Source organism: Thermobia domestica, chromosome 11, assembly GCF_964235325.1.
Source record: "Thermobia domestica chromosome 11, izTheDome1.hap1.1, whole genome shotgun sequence".
NCBI lineage: Eukaryota > Metazoa > Arthropoda > Insecta > Zygentoma > Lepismatidae > Thermobia > Thermobia domestica.
In genome coordinates, this window is record NC_137464.1 from 151675615 (window position 1) to 151700164 (window position 24550).

General features: G+C 34.8%; 1 protein-coding gene across 1 annotated transcript in view; it reads left to right on the forward strand.

The window, feature by feature from the left end:
- The window catches only part of LOC145664490 (uncharacterized), a 50314-nt gene that overhangs the window by 3791 nt on the left and 21973 nt on the right, over positions 1-24550 (forward strand). Inside the window, exon 2 of the mRNA XM_081731212.1 lies at positions 22999-23070. Within this exon, the coding sequence (XP_081587338.1) occupies positions 22999-23070 (72 nt within the window). The remainder of the gene's footprint in view (positions 1-22998; positions 23071-24550) is intronic.

The following is a 24550-nucleotide window of genomic DNA, read 5'->3' on the forward strand; positions in this document are numbered from 1 at the left end:
AACATAGTATTACATTTTTTAAAAGGACTTTTGATGTTACCACCACTTTTGTTCGTGAAAACTTAGTGGCAAAGTGCTATGTTTTAGAACGAGCAGTTTCTGGTTTGTCCCCAGGGCATGTGAACTTGTAATGTACTTACAACATGTCAGCAAGTTTTCTCCCTACATCCAACCCATCCACACTCTCATTCCACCAAGTCTCCCATAGACATTCATTTACGTTTATTATCAAACTCCTTTGCCCAACAGAGCATAACAGTGACACGTCAATCTAGAGATTTCATTTCATTTCACTTCATTTTAATTCATTCGTATGAATTAGTAGAGATTTCAAAACGATCATAATACACCTGAAAAAGTGCTCTAGCATACCAGATGAGTTATTTTGGTGATGTATGGTAGATATTTTGTACATCCCTACTTGAAATGAACTTAAACTTAAGGAACACACACTAACATTTCAACCATACAAGAGCTACTAACAGTAGCTACAGAACTTCTAATTAATAAGAAAATTATTAAAGTTCTATTTATATTTTGTTTCAATGTCTTACAACGAGAGAGGGTTATTGAGAGTAAGTATCCCTCTATCCAAACTCTCAAAGTTATACTGGATAATTAAGGTTCTTGTTCTTTTTAGACATACACCCTGTCCATTTCTTTTAGGTAGGCCTTGATTTAATATAATAAAAAACAAAAAATTGTGTGCTTTTATTTAACATATAATTATACATATTTAGTCTTTATTTTATTTACAATACTTAATAGAGAAGAAATTTTATTACATTCACTTTCAGTAATTAGAGCGATTAAGGCTTCCGAGTAACCGCATAATGAACATGCTTCTAATATGTGTCGTTTGTGCACATGCTTCTAGGTTCAATCGTGATGGGAACATAAAATTGTTTGAATTACATCTTAAGAGGCTACTGACTCTGCATTAAAAAGGACATTCAAAATCTTATAAACAAAATTAACCGGCAAATTATTGTGCATTTCAACGATGACATGGGTCACGGGGTCACTTGAGTCACGACTTTTTTCCAGGTCAATTGAGTTTGGGTTTCGCTTCTCATACCTGGTCTGACTCGCACAGAGAAAATGATCCGGAAACAGCCGAAATATCAGCTCTACAACATTACTGTAAAATCTCCTTAATAATGATTACTACTCAAGCCCAGTGGTGTCGCCTTGTGCAGTTCGCAAGAGCACGTGAGCCACCAAGTATCGTGCGCTCTTTGTTGCTCCTTAAGATATTTAATAATATTTAGAATATTGTTATTCCTAGGTATTGTCGTTTCGCTTCTACTCTCAACTTGCTTTACCCCTTGCGTATATGCATTCCATCATCACACCACGTTCACAACAGAACAGCGAGCGTGATAGACTGCTCTGTGTGTAGTACAGACGGGAAACGTGGGCAGTTGAGGGGAGGAACTGCGGTCTTCTGACGTTCAAATCAAGGTAATTTTAATTTGAGCAGCGTTGACAGTTGTTGCTGACTTATTTATTTCTTGTCCATAATTTCCATCACCTATATACTGCTAGAATTTCTGATAGGTATACGCTCGACCGTTTCCAAAACTATAGCTTATATCCATCCTTATATCTCTCAATTAAAGTAAATAAAGTAAGTAAGTTTTCCTAAAATACTTTCTCAATACTAGTGAATCTAAGGCCTGTTTAATGCGGAAACATTTTTCAGAAGATTTCTTGTAAGAAAAATCTTATCAATAACCAACCTATTTTGTAGAGGATTCTGTTGGGTGATTGCAATCTACTGTATATCTTTTAGTGCACTGACGAATTGTGAAAGTTTAGAAAGAAGTTAGAACATAATTGACCAAAGTTAACTATCATCTAGAAGTGAAAACTAAGCTGTGTCGAGGGGGCCGCGGTGGCTCAGTGGTAGAGCGTTCACCTCCGGTGCTTGGGGTCCCGGGTTCAATCCCAGCCCCCGCTAAGTGAACTTTGTGGTGGACAAACACTGAGTGCGTGGGTTTCCTCGGGGTTCTCCCGTTTCCTCCCACTTTCTTCATTCCACCATTTCATTCATCACTCATAATCACTGTCTCCTTTAGCCTAACCGGCATAATCGTGGGACGTAAAACTCAAAGATTTCATTTCATTTTTAAACTGTGTCGAAATTTCAAACTTGATTTAATCCAATAAATGGCTGATAGATTATGAAATGAAAATATGATTGTTTTGCTTTTCTCGTGTCTTATATGAAGGGAATTAGCAGTGGACCTGAATCCTGTAATATATATGGGACATCTGATTGAGAAAGTAAAGAAGTATGAGAACTGTAATAAACACATTAAAATTATGCTAAATTTAACTGATGTGAGCACCAGGGACGCACCCACCAGTGTTTCAGAAAAAATGTTACGGAGGCACTCTTATTATTCGGAGGAGTCTGCTGGTACTATTCTACTTATTATTATATTATCGACGTATTATTTTGGTCTCCTCTGGGTTGCACTCTCAGAGCTCCGGGGGAAGAGGACTGCCCCCAAAAACGTGTCTGGAAGAAACACTGGCACCCACGCGAAGAACCTACCGGATTCGGGTCCCCTCTCAAAACTTCTTAACTCGACAATCGCTTGTACAGTTTCATAATAAAAATATAGTTTTTATTGTTCAGTAGAGAAATGACTGATGTAGCCTAAAGATTTGATGTTGTATTTCATCTGTACTCTTTCTTTACTTTAAAGAAATCTAATTCTATATTTTTCTCAGAATATAGATGGCAAAACTTAACAATTAGATATCATTTCTCGACTGTAGAATTACATCGGATCAATCGTACATAGATATAATGCCTTGTAGTATTGGACCCCCCAAACTTTGGACCAGATTGCATGAAATATTTCGTGTAGTATGCTGTTAGCAGTTCATAAAACATCACACATGGCAATTCAAATATACGAGAAAGCAGAGTTTGCAGTCTACTGGAGATTCCATTTAACATATTTTGAAATTGATGGTGAGTCTGTAAAAAGAGAAGCGCACACAACAAAATTCATGAAAATCATAGTAAATAATCCAACGTTGACTTCAGAAACTGAAAGTTATTTTTACCATATTAAAGAATATTAAAGCATTTAAAGGAGTACCGTAGCTCAAAATAGTTTCAGTGCATTAGGTATAGTATCAACAGAGAAAAAAAAATGAAAAAAATTAAACTTCAGAGCAATTATTGGTAAGTTAATTGCCAAGAGGATATAACAGGAGAGTTAATAATATATATATATATATATATATATATATATATATATATATATATATATATATATATATATATATATATATATATATATATATATATATATATATACAGATGGTGGTCAGAAAAATGGAAACACCTGTAGTTGGCAACACGTCAGATGTATGGGTTGGTAGTGGTGTCGTGGCGCCCGCAGCACCGGACCGCTGGTGGTGGTGTGTTAGGTCGGTCTCCATACTACGTCAGGCGCAGTGGAACAGCAGTGCCCAGTGGCTGCAGCAGATGGAGGTAGTGTAAAATGGGAGACCTCTCAGATTTTCAAAGAGGGCAAATTGTTGGTGCGCGGTTATGTGGAGTGAGTGTGACGGCAGTGGCTACTGTGTTAGGTGTGTCGTGTGGGACAGTGTCGAAGGTGATGACGGCCTACACAACACACATGAAAACCACATCGGGGAAGCGGAACAGTGGGCGCAAGAAAATCATGAGTGACAGGTCACGCCGGATATTATAGCGCATTGTCACGCAGAACCGTCGTGCCACAGCGGAGCAAGTGACGGAGGAACTCAATCAGCACCTCCCCCACCCTGTTTCGACAATCACAGTCAGCCGCGAATAACATGACATGAACTTACGGGGTCGTGTTGCACGGGCCAAACCGCTCATCAGGGACCATAACGCTTTTGCACGCCGCAAATGGTGCCGCGACCATGCAACTTGGACCGTTGAGAACTGGAAACGTGTGATATGGTCGGATGAGTCATCCTTCACCCTATTCCCAACCACGAGCCGTGTTTATGTGTGGAGAACGCCCAAAGAAGCTTATGATCTGCAGTGTCTCCGCCCAACTGTGAAACATGGCGGCGGCTCGGTGATGCTGTGGGCCGCAATATCATGGTTTTTATTGGGTCCTGTGGTCACACTTAGCGGACGAATCACTGCCAACGATTATGTCGCAATTTTAGGAGACCACTTGCATCCTATGGTCCGGATGTTGTTCCCGGACAATGACGCCATCTTCCAGGATGATAATGCATCCATTCACACAGCTGACGTTGTTGCAGCGTGGCTTGAGGAACATCGGGATGAAGTTCAACACCTCCTCTGGCCCGCCCAATCCCCTGATCTCAACATAATTGAACATCTGTGATCTGTCTTGGAAACACGACTCCCGCGACGATTTCCACCTCCATCCTCTCTCACAGAACTGGCCGATGCCCTGCACGAGGAATGGTGTAAAATTTCACTTGCTACCATTCACGAAATCTATGCCTCCATCCCACGTCGCATCAAGGCTGTTCTGAAGGCGAAAGGTGACCCGACACCATATTAATCAGGTAAGTTGCAATTTCGCTCAGGTGTTTCCATTTTTCTGATCACCATCTGTATATATATATATATATATATATATATATATATATATATATATATATATATATATAGTTACTTTCATTGATTTCTGAGTAGTTTTTCTTATTTAGAACACTGAAAGAATTCTAGAATAAAATTTTCTAACGATGTGAACTACCGAAAAGTTACGTCACGAGACGCCACTGCTCAAGTCCCAATATTTACATGTTTGATTCAAAGTATGATATTCGTTAATCAACGTAACAACACTACGTATTTCAAATACAGTTTCATGTTGATTCGTCTTCTTATACTGGAAAATAATTCAGTGGTTCTGTTCTAAACATAGACTAGACCGTAGTCAAAAACATTTTTAAAAAGTCGGGCTCGACATCTCTTACACTCTTTACCAAAGTTTTAGAGGCTCTCTTGATTAAATTTTGAGGATCTGTCATAAGAGAAACATGTAACTTTTTTAATTTCGTGATTATCCTAGGTATGGCCAACTCCGGAATTTTTACTTTCGGAAATCCGGAAAATAAAATCGGAAAAATTCCGGAATTCAGAAAATATCCGGAATTTAGTAAACTCCGATTTCGAAAAATTCCGGAATTCCGGTTTTCTAAATTCCGATTTTTCCAAATTCCGGAAAGTGAAATTTCCGATTTCAGAAAATAAATATTCCGGATTCCGGAAAATTTTGACCATCCTACTTCATTCATTCTCTCAACACGTATGGCGATGTTCTGTCATGTCCGAGTTACGAGTCTGTCCTGGTCATACCGAGTCAGAGGTTTGTCGTGTCTCTCCACGTCTGAGATCAGCCTGAGTCACAGGGTATGGTGTCAAATCTGACTGCTTCTGAGTCATAGGTCTCAAATTTCGTGACGTATTTCATTACTGGTACACACCGTTTGTAAGATTACATTTTAAAAAATAATAAACTCAAGCATATTCTACTTTTGTAACACCTATAAAATCTGTAAAAATTTAAATCTGAATACAGCTGTGTTAAGAAACTATATTAGTTCGCAACATCTTCAAGGTATGTGAACACAGTGAATGAGTTTTGTATTGTAGATAGAATCTAAAAAACCTACCCGGTGATATGTAAACATATACATATATGAGTTTTGTTTTGATTTAATCAAATAACCACTAATGTGAGTATAATGTCTCTAAATATCATTTTTTTTCTTTGTATGTAATTATTAGACATCTTGTGAAGAAATTTGAAACGAAAGATCAGACCTAGAGGAGGTTTTGTTCATCTGGAAATGATATGTAATTACATATACAATAAGAGAAGAACAATCTCTCTGAAAGAATCAAGGACGGAAATCCCAAAACGTGTAACGCTGACTAAACTATCCATTGCTCTCGACATTTTACGAACTTGTTTTTCCACCAAGGTCACCTGTTGGTTTTTTGTCTTTATGACCAGAATAAATGGGGGAAGAGAAATACGCATATTTTCTTTTTCTTGCCCCTTTTTTTTTGTTGTTGTTGTTAGGAAAGCTTCCTGTTCTTTGTTTAATAAATCTTTCGATGCAAAATTTTCAGTGATTTCTTTGAACATTTTTTATTCTTAAAATGAAGTTTGTGGTAAACCAATTGATTATTTTTAGGCACTTAATTTTTTATCAAGTCTTATTGTACACCTTGGGAACTCGCATTTTCGATATTATTATTATTATTATTATTATTATTATTATTATTATTATTATTATTATTATTATTATTATTATTATTATTATTGATCAGTCAATAGTACTAATGGATAAGGTGAAATTGTTTGTATTAGTGTAGAATGTCCTCCTCCTCCTCACAAGGAAAATTTGAAATGACGCTGCTCATTTGCAATTGTAACCAGCTTATACGGGAAAAAATATATTTTACAACAGAGAAAAACCCAGTTTGTTAGTTGGAAACTACCACATAGATCCAAGAAGATGTATGAAGGCTTAGAAAAAAAGTTATTCCTGGGGAATTTTGGTTTTTCTGAAAATGTCAATTTTAATTAAGAAATAACAGTACTTCTGCCTTTCTTTTCCCACTATAACGCTAAATAATATTTAATGACTGTATCCTAAAGAAAAAGAAAACTGCAAACTCTAGAATCAAAGAAAAATCAGCTACACGATAGGGAAAAAAGACAAGTCAGTGAACACAGTGGGTTTTCTAGTTCCAACGAATTACTTGTAGAACTTTAAATAGTAATTTCCAATGACAAAACAGTTTTAATAATTACTTTCTGTCCTGAAAGTGTAGCAGTTATATTTCGAGGAACAACATTATTGTTTACAATTTATTCATAACTAAAACTTCAGTTAGTAACGTTTTAGGAGCTAAAGACACATTTTGTGAGGGAGATTTCGCGGAACAAATCTATTTATATGCATAAGATTTACTGAAGTTAAAATTCGAGAGACGGTTAAAAACGCAATATCTATTTCAAACATATTGACACGACATACCAGTAAAGATAGTATTTCTATGAATAATTAAGTTTTACTACCGTTAATCTAAAATCATATCAAAAATTGCAATTAATATTATTTAATTTTGTAAACTGAACTTATTCTAATAGAATATCTGAAATTCCCAGTAGTGGTTCCCAACGGAGAACGAAATGCAAGTGAAACTTTATACCAAAACGGAAATGGTATTGTATCTTTTTATTGCATGTTAGTTTGATTTTAGGCATAGATGTATAACTTACAGGCTCTGAATTAGGTGCTTAGGCAACGAAATTGACACCATGAATATGTTACGTTGCAAAGCTTACACTTTCTGGCAGTTGAAGAAATGTCAGTTGGAAAATTAATGAACATAGCCAGTTCCTGATGGAACATAGGATCACAAGTAGAGGATGTTGTAAATTCAGTTTTTAATTGTAGACTCCACTACAGGAAAACAGAAGTGATACTTGAATAAGAAGATCAGAAAAAAAAAGTGAAAATTTCCGGATTTTTTTCAAAAAAGGTCGAATTTTATGAGAAAAATACGTCCATCGAAAAAGAGCTGATTCTTTTTGTATCTCTCATCCAAGAGACAACAATCTTACGACAAAGTGACTTTGAACATAAAATTCAAGCAAACTAGTTGAGACAACGTGGTCTTCTACCGTGAAATAGAAAAATGTATCAGTGAACAGTAGTACTTTCCTCAACATTATTATTTTATTTATTTTATTTGATAAATAATCTCGTAGCTGATCCAATTGATTTCTTGCACTTTGTGCTCTATATCCAGAGAAAGGAAGGAGGGATAGATTATGGTTATGAGATGTGTATAAAGTTTTAAATTACTATATAAATGTTGTATAGTATATATTTGGCTGTTATATATTCGGATCGCACATTATGTTATAGGTTCTTGTGACCTGAGACTTCTCTGTTGTGAAAGGATGCAAAGTGTGTATAAACCCTTACATAAACAAGTGAGTTTCGTTTCACAGTGTGAAACTATAGTAGACTTCCAAAATATCGAAATTCAATACTTAAACTTGAAGCAGTAAACCTATAACTACTGGTTGCAATAAATTGGAATATTAACGATAGAACCTGTTCCTCAGAAGCTGAATCCATATCAAAAACCCATTACTCGCTATGCCTTACTGTTTTAGTTCTGTGGCGATAAAGGTGGAAACAGGAAATTGTTAATTTCAACCACTTCAATGTTGATAGATGATTAAGATATAATTACTGGACAGAGAATATTCTTGGGAAGCTGAATTGATTGCAAAAACCTGCATCTCGATATCTCTTCCTGCTTTTGCTTTATGGAAATCAGTATTGAAACCAGAAGTACCAGTAAATTTCAATTACATCTGATTTTGGTAAAATGTTACAGAACCTACACTTTGGAAGCTAAATAGATTTTTGTTCTATGGTGTTGAAATCGAAAACAGCTAATTTGAACCACTTTGCTTTAAATAGAGAGCCATTGAAGAATATGGAACCTATTCTTGGGACAATGAATCGATTGCAGAAAACCTATCTCAATATTTCATACTGTTTTTGATATTTGAAAATCAGTAGTGAAACCAGAAATAATATTGAATTTGAACCATTTTCATTTTTGACAGAGTGTTCGGGATAATCATGGTACGTTGCCTTGAGGCGCTGAATCATTTGCAAAGAACCACTTCTCGCTATCTACTATTCTACAGTTTCATTCTATGGCGATAAAAGTTGAAACCAGAAATGACTAGTTTAAACTACTTCCCGTTTGTATAGAGCGTTAACGGTGTGGATATAACCTATCCTTAGGGCACTGTATCGATTGCAAAAAACTGCATCTCGATATCTTTTACTGTTTTTGTTCTGATACCTGTCGACAAATGGACGGACGGACAGACAAAACCCTTCTATAATATTTCCGTCACTTGTGCAAGTATAGTTTTGAAGTCTAATAAAAAGGTCTAATACAACTCTAGTCTTGTGTAAAAGTATTAGTTTATTATTAACCTTGTAGGTGAAGGGAGAAGATGATCACAATTGCTACGGGAAAAGTTAATAGCCTCATGTAGATTGAAATATGTATTTCGATTGGACATACATATTTTTTACACGTAGTTAATAAGAATTCAACTTCGAGGGGAATTCAGCCTCTATGTTTCTTCCTCTCGTACAAGATAATGCAAAAAAGAAATTGAAAGTAAATAGGACATCTAGAGGTTGAATCTGAATAGATTTGGACTAAATTACGTTAATTTCACGGTACAAATTACTTCTTAAGTTCAAGTGTGGTGAACCACAACAAATAAAGAATATCAAGGTTTTGAAATATCCCACAAAATTGTAGGAACATGATAAATTTGCATTGCGTTTGATGAGTTCTTTCTCTTTTATACCTCCACTTTAAACGAAATGTGCATGTGATAATCATCTAACCCATCGTTCAAATCTCTCGTAGCACTTGGTTCGTTACTCTCAAGTTAAATGTCCCTATTTTCATGAGATGATGACCTAAACTAAATGTGTTATCCGCACCACTAAGTATCAAACCTTAATTTCTTGCACCAATAGCAAAAACACGCTCATATCTATATACTACGTTTTCCAGTAGTTATCCCTGCTACCTGCCATTACAAGAAATAGGAACTAGCGTATTTTATCAGAGCATTTAGGATGAAAGCACATTGAAATTTCCTCATTTAATTTGTTACGTGAACGTTAAAGGTTTTGCATATTGTGCACCGTTGAATTCAAATAAACTATCTGCTGTCTTTTAAAAATAATATATAGGATGATTACAAATAATTAATTTTATTTCAAAGGGCTGTATTAAAAATGTATAGCGCTATAATAACGAATGATACATGAAAATATACAGAAACTATCGAAGTTTTAGATATACTGTCACATATGTTCGATATGGATTCCTTTCGTCATACGATATGCATTTATGCGGTAGTTCAGTTCGTCGCACGCCCTCTAGCATGTCGCTACTAATGATCGTAAATGGAACTGTAATGTGATCCTAGAGATCATCTAAAGTTATTGGTAGTGTCATTTATATATCCCCAAAGGAATAAATCACAAACCTACAGATCAGGAGATCTAGCAGGCTATGGGGAAAGCGCTACGTCATCTTCAGCACATCACCCGATCCAACGGCGTAGGGATTCTCCACTCAAGTAGCGACACACTTCAATGTGCCAATGAGGCTGGACCCCATCAAGTTGGAATGTGAAGTTATTGGAATCCTCTTTCACTTGTGGAAACAACCACAACTGTAGCATTTCGAGGAATCACATATCCCTCATAGTGTTCTCTGCGAAAAGAAACGGACCATACACCTTTGATCTAGATATTGCAGCAAATACATTCATTTTTGTGGAATCTTGTTCATGTTGCACTGTAACGTGTGGTTGTTTAATGCCCCAGATACAAACATTAAGGCGATATATACTTTAACACTTAAATGAAATATCACCTCGTCACTAAACAGCAGAAGATGAAGAAAATCGTTATCTTCCATAGTGTTTTGCATATAATTATAAAAATCCTATTGTTTGACAAGATAATCGAGCTGTAACATTTGCGAGAGCTGTAGACGTTGCTGTTTCAGTTGCGATCGGGTTTACAAATTTTTCCAGGCAGTTGATGACTAATACCAAGTTCCCGATTGGCGCTCCGCGTTGACTTCTGTAGGCTACGAAACTCGTCATAACTCGCTCCATTGTTTCATCATAAATGTTTGAACGTTCTGTGCTTTTACTTTTACATAGACAACTAGTGTTCTTAAACTGTCGATACCATTTCAGAATGTTTCAGTATTCTAGCAATGCAATTTCTAGCTGTCTACGAAATGCACCCTGTACTGTAGCAAAGGAAAAACACTTCTCATGTTCCAAAACACAGAATGCTTTCTGCTGCATCGACGCCATTTTAGAAACTAGATTTGTGCTGCCATCTGCACCACGAAGCAGTATTACGAACGAGAAATTTAACGGGATTAACATTCAATTATGTTCTTTCGTTTCATCATTACCACAAATGTATAGTATTAATAGTTTTCCACATTAAAAAATCCGATGAATTATTGACTAATAGAGCTGTATGTAAGAGGATTTTTTTGAAGCTGAGACCTCTAGAATCTGATGCGTAGTAACAGTTTTATGTCTAAAATGCCATGTGAATATACATATTAAAGTTCAGTCAACTCTTAGGTAAGTTAAACAACATATAATAACATTCATATCGCGGGTCTTTGATACGATGTTTGTTGTATCTTCGGCTCTGAGGGAACAGAAATTAATACTTCTTCATAACCAGAGACTGTAGAGTACGCACACCAGAGATCTAGGGAACCCGCAGACGTAAATATTCAGAAAACCCGCTGTTCTATTTTTATTCTAGCCATAGATGTGATGTCACTCCTATGGCAAGGAGGCGTTTTGGATAGATTTTACTATCACTAAAGTAGTAACTCGGATTATACAGTACATCATTATTGCAGTATTTTAGTCTCCTTTCAGAGAGTGTTTTGACATGAATATAGAAACGTACAGAGATAATAGATAGTGATAGATAAATAGAGACAGACATAGAAAAAGAAGCATGCTTACTAGAATCACGTTGCCAACGAGCAAGACAAGCCCTTGGCTCTGTGTGTGACGAGTTCCGGTGAGCCATTGGATGATCATGAAGTCTCAGATATGTTTGGATCAGTGGCAGGGGATGATGGACGTAGACCTGACGAGTTATAAATCTTGAGTCACAAAGTCTGCCTCCTCCATTTTCATTAACATGTATTAGTGATTGCTTGATAATTCTTTATCTTTCTTTGTTTTTGTCATCACTGCTTTTGCCTCTTGCGGCAATGAGAAATGAATGATGAGAATTAAATGAAACATAAATTATGCGTAACATTCATACCTTAGCAGGATTCGAATTGTAGACGGAAAGGATTAATTCTGCAAATCAGTCATTTCCTAGTGCCGAACATATGACACAGAAAGACGCGTTTACGATCTTAGAGGAAGAAAAGACAGAGCACATAGAGTTAATGACCGGAGGATACGTCGCAGGGGTATGAAATAAATAGGTATTGACAGTATACATGTCGTGGATTCAGGACGTCCTCGACGTGCCAAATCCTGGACTTTGCTATTTTGTCTGTCTTCTCTCAACGCCAGATCTGCCTTCTCCATTCCATGTACCAGTAGTTCACTGAGAAAACAGCAGCAAACTGTGACATCACACACCATTCAGTTGGAATTGAATACCGTAAAACATGGCAGCCTCTTATGCTAGGATTTATAGATAAAACTAGTTAATCCCCTCAAGACTTCGACTTGCTGAACGCTATACGTTAACACTGTGATTAATTAAAAGTTCTAACTGTCACGTTTAACCTTGTCTTACTTGCCAACTAACTTGCAATTACACAAATATTAATAAACAAATTTAAATATGATTACGACCCGGTTAATGGTAGTTTGCTTTGCATGGGTTGGCGGTAAATATTTTTAACACTGTAAAAGCAAACGGTAACACCTGTTTGTAGTTTATATACTGTGTTTATGTTGTTTAGAAAATAAATTATATTGAGCTTGACTTGGAATAAATACGTGTGGATTTTACCGTATGTATTTTAATGTGGATTTACAAGAAAATGTCATGTTGACTTATTTTCATCCACTTTACATTCATCAGCTAATCGGTTTATAAAGACAATCAACATAAGATTTTCAAGCATTTCGTAAGAAGTGGTTTCAATGCATGTTTTCGTAATTACACAGGGGTGCGTGCGTGGCGTGTACGGTCCATAACTGCGATGAACAAAAAATTCAACTGGGATGCTTTTTATCGTTTCACTATGATGGAGCAACGTAGAGGAGGAGGAGGAGGGGAGATATACAAAATCAATGTAAATAAAAATAAAAGCGACTATATTCGTTAGTTAATAATTCTTGAACCACCGAAACGATCTGAATCAAACTTTCAACATAGATTAGGTTCAGGCCTGGGACGATTTTTATCATTTCAGTTTGACGGTGCGACGTAGGGGAAGGAGACGGGGAGATATATATATGTAAAAAAAAATAAATAAATAAAATAAAATGAAAGTGTCTGTCTTTGTGACTTCATCACTCTTAGACCACCGGAACGATCTCAATCAAATTTTCAACATCGATATTAGTGTTGAATCCATAGTTTTCGAGGTCATTGAGATGAACAGTGATACATCCGATCCCGTTTAAATCCAAATTCAGCCCTCAACTTGAGGAGGGGGAGGAAGGAGATATATAGAAAATAGAAATGACCGAAAATGACCAATATTAGTGTCGGTTCAATAGTTTTCAGGGTTGTTGAGTCACTTCCGACACAGAGACACTTTCGATCCCGTTTACGTCCAAATTCAGCCCTGCAACTTGGGGAGAGAGAGGGGGGGATCGAAAATGACCAATATCAGTGTCGAATCCATGGTTTTCGAGGTCGCTGAGATGAACAGTGACACTTCCGATGCCGTGTCCCACAACATAGGGGAGGGGATGGTAAAGATGTATAAAAATAACAGAAAAATGATCGATGTTAGTGCCGAATCCATAGTTTTTTTTTTTTAGATTGTTGTGATGCACAGTGACACTTTCGATGCGTTTAAATCTCAGTTTAACCACGGAAGATGAGGGAGGAGGAGGGGACAAAAATATAAAAAAGATTGAAAATGACTGATATCAGAGAGCGCTTTAGTAGTAGTTAAAAGTGACTAACGGAACATACTATTATTTTTCTTAATTTAACCCAGCGAAGCGAGTAATTGATGCTAGTACTTAATAACGTACGAAGTCTATGAACAGCATTTTTTTCTTTGGCTAATAGCAATACCAATCACATTATGCATTAATGACTATTCAAAAATATTGCATAATCACTCAAATAATGACTCCTGTGGAGCTATGAATTAAACTTTTTGAATGTAAATCAAAGAATAGACTCTTACCTCATTGAGAGTGAATAAGAACACATCATTTTGACAACGTTAACTGAAACGAAACAAGAATGGTCCTGAAGTAAAAGCAAACTGTAACAAATAACTCCAGCTCCTTTCTTATTTGCACCTTCTTTACTACCATCAACACTAGCGTAGTATTATACACTGTATTTCACAATTAAACAGAGAGTGGTGAATTGACTTTTGTATACACATTAATTCCATATGTAGGCCTATCCCATTCAATATTATAGTTACCGATATAAAAGAGGCCAAACACACCAGATGGGAAACGCCCTACATCAAAAGCCAATCTAAAAGTAAATCACTTTGTTGGAAAATGTTCATAATATTTACAAAGCAGGTGGAAGGAAACTGTGAGTAATTTATTCAAGCTTACAAACGATGATTCTAAACTGGAAATTGAGTGTAATATAATGGAAAGAATTGAAAACAGGAACCCACAAGTTTTGTTACTAGAAATTATTGTTTCTCTTTTGTATTAGCTTTTATGTTTATATTTCCCATCCTCTGAGAATACTAAATGCTGCATTTTGAAAGAAAAGACCAAATATTTGGTATCATCAAGTTCGGATACTTAATCAGAAAGTAAAGTAAAAAATTAAACAGAAAATTAAAGTACCAGAATGTATTTGCAAAATATACGATATAAAAATTTCTACAATTCAGTCTGAGAATTGTGTAACGTTCATAATTTTTCTCAGGTCCTCTCGAGAATAACTATTGAAACTTGTGAAGTATGCAAGTAGTAAAGTGATAGAGATTTTTCTCTTAACCTCATTATTGGCTTAAGAAAATAAACACCTGAATGATGAATGACAAACAATGCAATGCATGCCGTTGAGTGACTCACTTGGAAATTTCATAACAGGCCTTCTAGTTTGCATCAGTTAATAAGTTTACTTTTATCGTTTGTTTTCATTTACTATATAGGCCCTATATATATATATTGCATTGACACTGTTAGCTAAAATACATAGCTACTTATTGCAGAATGTTATTTTGCCATTGTCTACGGAAAGAGTGGGTCCATTAAAATATAGTTTCCTTTTCTGTAGAGACTATTTAATTCTTGATTCTTTTAATAGAAAATAGTGGCATTGATACGAATTTTTGCTGGTGACTATTCGTGTAGAAGACGTTTGTTCTGGTTGAAGTTATTTCGCTACTTACCGGTTTATGTTATATTTTCAAGCTATGTTTGATTTATAACAATAGAGCAGTTGAAATTAATGGAGTTGGTACTATCCATTGATTTAAATTAATCGGAACCTAAAGGAAGATAACAGAAAAATGAGAATACTAAATTTAAACTATGAGTTATTTTTTTAAATATGCGTGTAGTAACAAGTTTACTTTTAAGATTTGTGACTTCGTGACATTTCAAAATTTCCTTGAGGAAGGAGGGACGACACAAGAGTTTCACTTTTCTTATTAGGAAAAATGTGTATTTCTCAAACTAAGAATGAGGCAATTGTCCTCTCCCCTCCCTAAATGTCCCCTTTGTTTTCTGACAATCAATTATCAAAATGTAAAAAATATGTGTACACAGAATTAACAACTTTATTAAATCAATGTATCATGTAAAACATTTAACTGTAGAAAATTTACATTTATTTGTGTACACTTATATTGGACTTATTGGTAAGTAAACATGGCACCTTGTCTCCTAAAGCTGAATTCCTAACTTGCTTCGAAGTAAGAAACTTAGAGATTTTAAAAAGTTTTTGAACCTTTTTCTTTAGTTGAATTTTCATTCATGTGTTCCGAATATTTTGCCAACATATGATCTATTGAAATTATTAGTATTATTTTACCACATCGTATGGCGAGTTCAGTAAACAACAGAATAAAATCCATTTTTGGTCATTTTGAACATATTTCATCTTAAGATCTCTATTTGTAACTCCTCCGAGAATTTAAAGGATTCATGTCCAAATATTGTAAATAACTCTTAGCTATAATGTAAAAAGTTATAACGGGAATGAGAAAAGTGTTAATGGGAAAAGTGTTAACCTTTCCATGTAGTTGAGCTTACTATACAAATTTTATGTCTCTTTTTCTCAAGCTTTGCTGATTTGACTTGATTTCCTTTTCAAGTTACATACGCAGATAAAAATTATTCAAATATTTTTTTAAATAAAAGTATTCTTTTAGCTAGATTGAAGTATCACAATATTTACTGATGACAATAAGTAATAATATACATATCTAAACTCATTTGTGTATATGAATCCATGTATATATCGTGTCATTCAAATCAGTCCATATATGAAGCTAAACTAGCTGTTTTATTTCATCATTCGCTACCTGCGGAGACAGTTTTATAAGCTGGGTGTCTGTTTCATGTGATGAGGTAAAGGACAGCAAATTATTTTATGATGAATTAGGGAAAATATAAATTTCTTAGCATGTATCCATAATTATGCTTAATTCTTTAACTAAAATAACTACTTCAGATTGTATTTTCTCTCATACCAGGAAAATATTTAATTATCGATTTTGCTACTTGCCACCGAACATTGACACTATATGTTACCAAGCTCTCGCGTCAACAGTATAAAATAGGTAGGGATACAATCCTTGTATATACTGACTTTTTTCGTTGGATTTATATATAATTAGAGATTTTGTCATCAGTGCGAAATTTTGAATTGCTAACAGTTTCCAACGTGGCAGCTTTAGTTTATTGTACTGTATATCTTATCTTATAGCTTACATAGGTTTCTAGCGAGATATTTAATATGATAAATTGAACGATAAATCTACATACAGGAAGTCGGCCGTTAACATTCTACTATGCAGATATTTATCATTCATTTCTCCATCATGTTAATGAAGGTCAAATATAATTGTTTTTTCCTGATTACACCATCAATAAGTACAGTAATGGTTTTATTATATTTCCCCATTAAGAAGAAAATAACGTGGTAAGAGCAAATATTGCTGCAATACATACTTACTACTTAGGCAACTAGCTATAAGTACACAAGTATTTTAGCTTGCACATGTTGCTTACAAGAGCAACAACAAATGTTAAAAAAGGAAAATAAAACACAGAAGTGTGGACGCCGCAAGGCACTATTTGTTGTTGGCCTTGCTTGCCAAACTACATGAATTGAATATAAAATAATCACTACTGTTTTTTAATACGTGATTAATACACACAAAAAGAAAGAATGCGTCTTGAGTTCTTCATTTCCCTTCTTAGCAAAAGACAGGCGTAAGATTTCGTCTGACCTTGAAACTGCGGTTGCGACAGAATTTTCATAGCAAGTAGTTATCTGACTACTTATATTTTTTCATTCGTAAACAATTACAAATATTTCAATTGTTCACACATAGTGAACGAACACGTGTCCATACGAAAAATCATTCAGATAAAATTTAGCAAGTTCTGTACTGTCGCCAGTGATGACGTCAGAGAAGCAAAGGGGTAAGCGTCCCCAGTGATGTTGCCTGTCACCTGACTATCTCCCAGACAGGTTTCATTGTAATGTAGATCAAATAGTATAAAACTATCCTTTTAGGTATACTTCCCGGCGGGAGCTCATGTGGTTCGGATTCCACGTTAATCAGTAGGTCCACGTCTCATATAGCCTCGCTGCTGAAAGGGACGCTAAACTAAAATCAACTCAACTTTTAGGTATACAAAAATATAGCTACCATCCCAAAAGTTCTCCGTTCCTCCGCTTATCCCTATCCCAAAAAAGTTAAAGCTGGTGTTGTTACTGTTATTGGCTACATTGTATCTATACGAAGTGATGTCACTACTAAAAGTACTTCTGTCGTTAGAAAAGCTAAAGCAAATAATTATTATGTTTAGAAAAATGGTGTAATGAAAATGATGGACCGAGAGAGGATAACCCCGAGAAAATATACCGACAGATTCGGTAGAAAATTGATCACAAGTTCATTTAGTGTGAGATGAAATTGTCAACTTTTCTCATCACAGGCATGTGCTCCATCAGTGAAACACCTTGAAGGTTTTCCTATTATGATTTTACTGTTCCTTGCATTCAATATATATAGGGGAGAGAGGGGTAGCCCCGGTCAGTTCGATATAGCGTGAAAAACTTGTCGTAAATAGAAGTAGATGGTTGCACCTTACTGGCAGCTATCAGAGAAAGTAATTTTGAGAGCGACGCCATTGTAGAAGTGATAGGTATTAAATGAAGGCATGTTGCTTTTTTTTGCTGCGTTTGGTGTAATATTAGGCAAAATATTCGACACTGAAAGTACTATTCCATTTTTAATAAGTGACTTTTCAGGTAGACACTAAGCTTACACAGTTCTAAAACAATCTATAAATTAATGCATTCATATATTTGAATGTTTTACTCAAAATATGCATTTTGGGTAGCCCCGGTCAAACAGATAGGGTAATGGCAGTCAGTGGTCGGGACTCCCCGACATTGAAATAAGCGATAATAAATAAGTCTTGACAGTCAACCCCCAAACAAAGCTCATTACGTGTAATCTAACTTAGAGGCCAGAGATGGTGAAGTTGAAGAAGGAACTTCTACTGGATCCAGGCGTATGTATTCATTTGATGATTTTTTGCCAATACCAATAGATATATATTTCAAATATATTCAGGCGTTGACGAAAAATATATATAACTTCAATGAATAAGTAGTTTTTTAAATCTTCTTTACACGAAACTACGGTTTATTATCTGTCCCTGTAGATACCCAACTATTCTAAAGTTAACTAATACATTTGAAATATTAATGGTGTTGAAGTTTTTTTTTCCCCACATGTAAAGCATGGGGAAATTACTGACTGTCATTACCCAATCGTGTGGGCAATAACGGTCAATTGAGTATGTTCATATTTTCGTTTTTAGCTTGGCAATGAAATAAGAGATGTATTTTGAAATTGGTCACAATAAACTAGACAGAATTACCTATAGGATAATCTAATCGCGGAAACTTTTCGTGCTTTACGAGCTAGATTTTAACGATTTTTGCTTAGCTGACCGCCATTCCCCCATTCACTTGGGTATATATATATATATATATATATATATATATATATATATATATATATATATATATATATATATATATATATATATTTATATTTATATATACCGTATTTACTCGCGTAATTTTCGCACTTTTTTAGACGAAAAAAGTTGTTTTGAAACAAGGGTGCGTAAATTATGCGGGGAAAAAAATTAGCCACATCAGTGAACATCATTTAATTTTTTTCCCCAGTCAAAATAACACGAAAATACGGGTACATATTTTCTTTGTAGCAAGAATTGACAACAAATAACTAATTCTAAATTTGTAGAAAAATAACATTAAAAAATTGATTAAAAAGTCGTGTGGTTTCTTATCTTACAACAATGGCTTTACTGCGTTGCCAATTGTTCATTAGCTACCGTAATTGATTCCTGGCAATATGCTGTTTCACAAAAAGTTTCCGCGTGCGCAAATTACGCGAGGAAAATAAAATATATAGAAAATGCCGTTCAAAATTGGGATGCGAAAATTATGCGAGGGTGAAAATTACGCGCGTATTTACGGTATATATATATATTTCAAGGATGGATTACTTATGGGTAGACAAGCAATAAAGTTCATATGACCATATGTCGGAAAACGCTTGTTACAACGTTACAAAGTTACAATTTTTAAGTTTTTGTCTCTAGAAAGACGGAAAAACATAACACAAAGTAACTCAGTGACTCTAGAAAGACATAAAGTAACTCAGTGATGGAAACTTTAGTTGTAGAATGATTGTGTATCTAAATTGTGTTGACAACTAATATTTGTAAAGAATTAAATGTGTACTTTTGTTAGATGACCTTTTGTCATTCACTGAGAACAAAGCACTAGGACAAAGAATGGCGAAATTGTGAAGTTAAAAGCCTCTTCTGCGTGTACAGGAATGCCAATATTCTCTAAAGTATATACTAGAAAAGCAAATGAATATGTATGTGGTTGATGAAACGTGGTGTCCATTATAAGGAAAGAGATGCTTGCTTCCTCCCCACTTTTCATTGCACACACTACAGTGCCTCATTTTAGTTAAGAGGAAAAAGGCAAACGTATTAGAAGGTGTTGTGAAGAGATTTAATAATAAATTGTACTAGAATCGAGCAGAAATATTCTATATAAACATTATTTTACATAATACAGTTCACAAAGTTTAATGTTTTTATTGGAAGCTCATACATTGTATTGATTGAAGGAGCTCGTTTTAATTCTAATAACAAAGTGGTTGAAAGGAAAAAGCTATAATAGTTTAGATAGGGGAACGTGGGGCATAATGGGGAAGCTAAGATATTTGCCTTTCTAAATTGGTAACCAATATCTCAATTGCAGTAATTTTTCTGCGGTAGACACGTTGGACATTTATTGTGATATTTCAACCAGCAAATCCTTTCAAAAATATTGTTTTGTACCTTTTTGCTTAGCTTATTCCAAAAATGGCTTTTTTCCCCATTATGCCCCCTACGTGGGGCATAATGGAACATTGGATTTCAGTCAACCCCATTATGCCCCTACCCCATACTGCCCCGTACACTATTACATCTATAATATCCAGCTCTAATATAGACTTATCATAAAACAACAATATATGATTAATATTATACAACACAACTTGAATTTATGAAATATTTATTAGACTCAATAATCAAATATAACAAAAGATGAGTACTCTTTAAAAAAAATGTTGATAATTACTTCAGAAGGTACATTCTGAATTAGGCATTATTAAGAAAAAGAAAAAATGTGATCATTGGGAATTGTACTACAAAGTTTATGCAGATTACATCGAATTATTGTCAGTTAAATCTTAATATTTCCTGACATCAAATCAACATAACCAAATTTTGAAAATTCAGCATGAAAAACTTAAACAAAACTGCGCAAATGCAATCCCAGCATTAACAAGAAATGTTTCGAGCTGTATAGTAAACTACACAATCGATACTCTTACGGGGCATAATGGGGTAATGGGGCAATATGGGGTGATTGCAATACCGTTTTGCCCCACCCCGTTTTGCCCCAGATGAGTTGTAGTGTTAAATCAACGAGTATCTCTGTTATAACTTACAATCCGTAAACCTCAAAAACACACAACAAACACAGAAGAAATATTCTTTCAACATATCAATAGTTTAAAAATGTGTAATAAATAACTTGCCTTACCTTCACAGAAGTAAAATCCCAATCGTTATATGCCATAGCACGAAAACCAAGAACTGATACACAGCACTGTTCCTTTTCAACTGATAAGAACGCTGCTCAAGCGCAACAGCCCTTCGTCCTTGAGAATCTTGTTTAGGTACTTATCGCTAGATTGCAGTTAATTACAGTTCAAAAAATACCGATACCCCGTTATGCCCCCCTACCCCGTTATGCCCCACGTTCCCCTATAATTAAAAAAGACATTAACAGTGGGCAAGGTGCTTTCTCTGGTTCGGTCTTAGGTCATGTAGTTTTATGATAGGTAACTTCACATTTGTGTGTTCTCCCCTGATTCTTCTATTTCTGCATCGATAAAAAGAATATTTTTAAAAAATAATATCACGAAATATATTATGAAACGAAAGCGATGTTATCGAAACTATTAATTAAGAACTATGAACATATGTCTAAAATATTTAGTATTAATCAATTTCAATTAGATTACCGCAGCTCTACTCACTTCTTCAACAGCATCTACCAAATCTTCGCCGTGATCACCAACATTTTCAACTGATCCATTGTTATCCGTATCCTCAGGAAGAATGATGCATAAGAATGCATCCTTGCTTTTGCTTGATTAATTAAATAGCGAGAACGCGAACGGGCTAGCTCGTGTTTGTAGGGTATTTTGGGCTCTGAATCCAAAGCTTTCATTTTTTATTATTATTATTATTATTTTATCTAATCACGGTAGAGGCTCTATATGCATACCTGAAGGTGATATTAAACCTTGGAATGAATGAGACACAAGCAGGCACAAAACTTATACATTGTGACTCATACCCAACACAAGAAAATAATATTTTTATACATGAAAATGTACTGATTTTTTTTTTAGAATTTTATTCCACTTTCTTATGCTACTACGTCTTTCAATCAACCGTCTTTAGGTAATTACCAAGACATATTGACAGCTAACTAGCTCAAGCAAAATAATAATAATAATAATAATAATAATAATAATAATAATAATAATAATAATAATAATAATAATAATAATAATAATAATAATCTTATTTTTCTATATACGTATATAAAAATGAAAGTGACTATGTTTGTGACTTGAACTCTTAAACCATCCGACCGATCTCGATCAAACTTTCAATATAGGTGAGGTTCGGTCTGAGATGGATTTTATCATTTCACTTTCATGATGCAACTTGGGGGAGGGAGAAGGGGGAGATATATATATAAAAATGATTGAAAATGACCGATATCAGAGAACGCTTCAGTAATTGTAAAATGTGACTGACTAACGGAACATATTACTAAGTTTTCTTATTTTAACCCAGTGAGGCGAGTAATTGACGCTAGTGTTATAATAAAATTTGATTAATTACAGTTTTCATTCTATCTCGTTTTAAAGTTCTAATTTTCCTGTAGTTAAACCTATTACATGTATATAGAGAAAACTCATTGTTAGGTTTGTGAATTTTTTTTTTTTTAAGAAAAAGAAATAAACGCCCAACAGGCCATTACAGTTTTAAAACTATCGGCCCAGTTTCGACATTTTAACAGACAAAATAGTATGTATCTGATGAAAGTATTGTTACAACGCCAAAACATAAAATAGTTGTGAAACATATATGAGTAGTTTTAAAGCAGTAGTGTTTTGTTAAGAGTTTACTGTGATAGAATTATAGGCCATATTTCGTATTGTCACATTAAATTTATTTAATACTATGTAATATTATGATGAACCAATTGAATTTTCCAAAATTTATTTGTGTTTTTGTTTCTTTTCAGATTGTCCTACTTTTAATTGTTGCCTGTGTTAGCTCACAAGTATTTGTACCAAGTGTGATTGAACCAGTGCAGGTAAAGAATTAAAATATTTTCCATATATTTAATTGCTGTTAAGTAAATTCATGTAGCGATATAGGTAATTTACGAATTCATTCGTCCTTTCTTTTCTTTTTCCCTTATAATCCTGTAGTATTTTTCTGTGTATTTGTGGTGCGCAGGTGATTTCAAAATTTCTAGTCACACTTCACTCCTCTTCAGTGGAGAGTGCATAGTTATTTCTCTGTCGGCATAAACTGAACACACTAGCAATAAGGAAGTCTAGAGCAGCACGTGCTTCCTAAGTGGTAAGTAGTATTATTTGAAAAAGTAATGTGCATGTTCTTACTAACTTTCCAAAGTTATCCGCATGTATAATTTACTTAATGAGACTGAATAAATCAATTGTGTTTCTGAATATATTACTGGTAAAACTAGATCATTTCTCAAAATTTCTGGATGTGGTTAGCCTTGATGCACCCATGATACTGCTAGGAAGAAGTATTTATTCTGGTGATGGTAGCGCCTTCACTTGAGAATTAATGGTTAAATATTCATTGGTAAACGTACTTGTGTCAGAAATAGCAGCATGCTTATCGTACGAAAGACACCTTTAGACTATTGATGCACGCATTTATGGTATATGTTTTATAACTTGGTCAATTATTACTAACTGCTGAAATTACATGTTTTAATGAAAGCATTAAGCAAAGGAAAGAGTTTTAGGGTACTATTCTTCAAGGACGCAATTAGTTAGAGATGTTTATTCAGAAGTCTCGTTCAAACGTCTACTTTCTCTGTACGAACTTCATATGAATTCCTCGGTTCTCAAATTATAAGCAGAGAAAGGAACTCAAAGTAAGCGTATAAGAAACTGTTTTGTTCAGTTCAACATACGAACTGCAGTAACAAATATTATACTGGATGTCCTACTTAATGGTCCAATTTAACAAAATAAATCATAACTTACGATCTAATTATTATATTGCTACGAAGTTTTATTATACATGTAGAGAAACTCAATTTTTTCCTCGTAGATGAATGCAGTCACATTGCGCATTCACATGCGCAAGACTGCGTTGTGTACGAACTACGCGCATTACGAAGGTGTCACGCGATGGGAACTCCACAGCAGGAAGTTTTCTGTGTGCTAGTTTTTGGCAAGCTGAAGTCTGTAACAATCGTGCAACGTTGTTTTCGTCTTGAGTATTGACTGCGAACTAATGTATCTAAATTTAAGTCCAACAAGAAATGAGACAAACGCAGGAATTGCGCTTGAGTTTCTGGACTGAGAACTTCCAGAGCTGTGGATTCGTAGGAGAGCTATCCAATTTTGTGGCTTCATGACTTTTACATCACTTGATTTTTACTTTGGGGATTTTTTAAAAAGTCAGGTTTATAAACTCCATCCGTGGTCTACATTATCTACGCGATCGTGTCTGTGATCTTATCAACAATGTTACACCTGAAATGCTGAACAACACGTGGCGAGAGGTAGAATACAGTTCGACGTCTC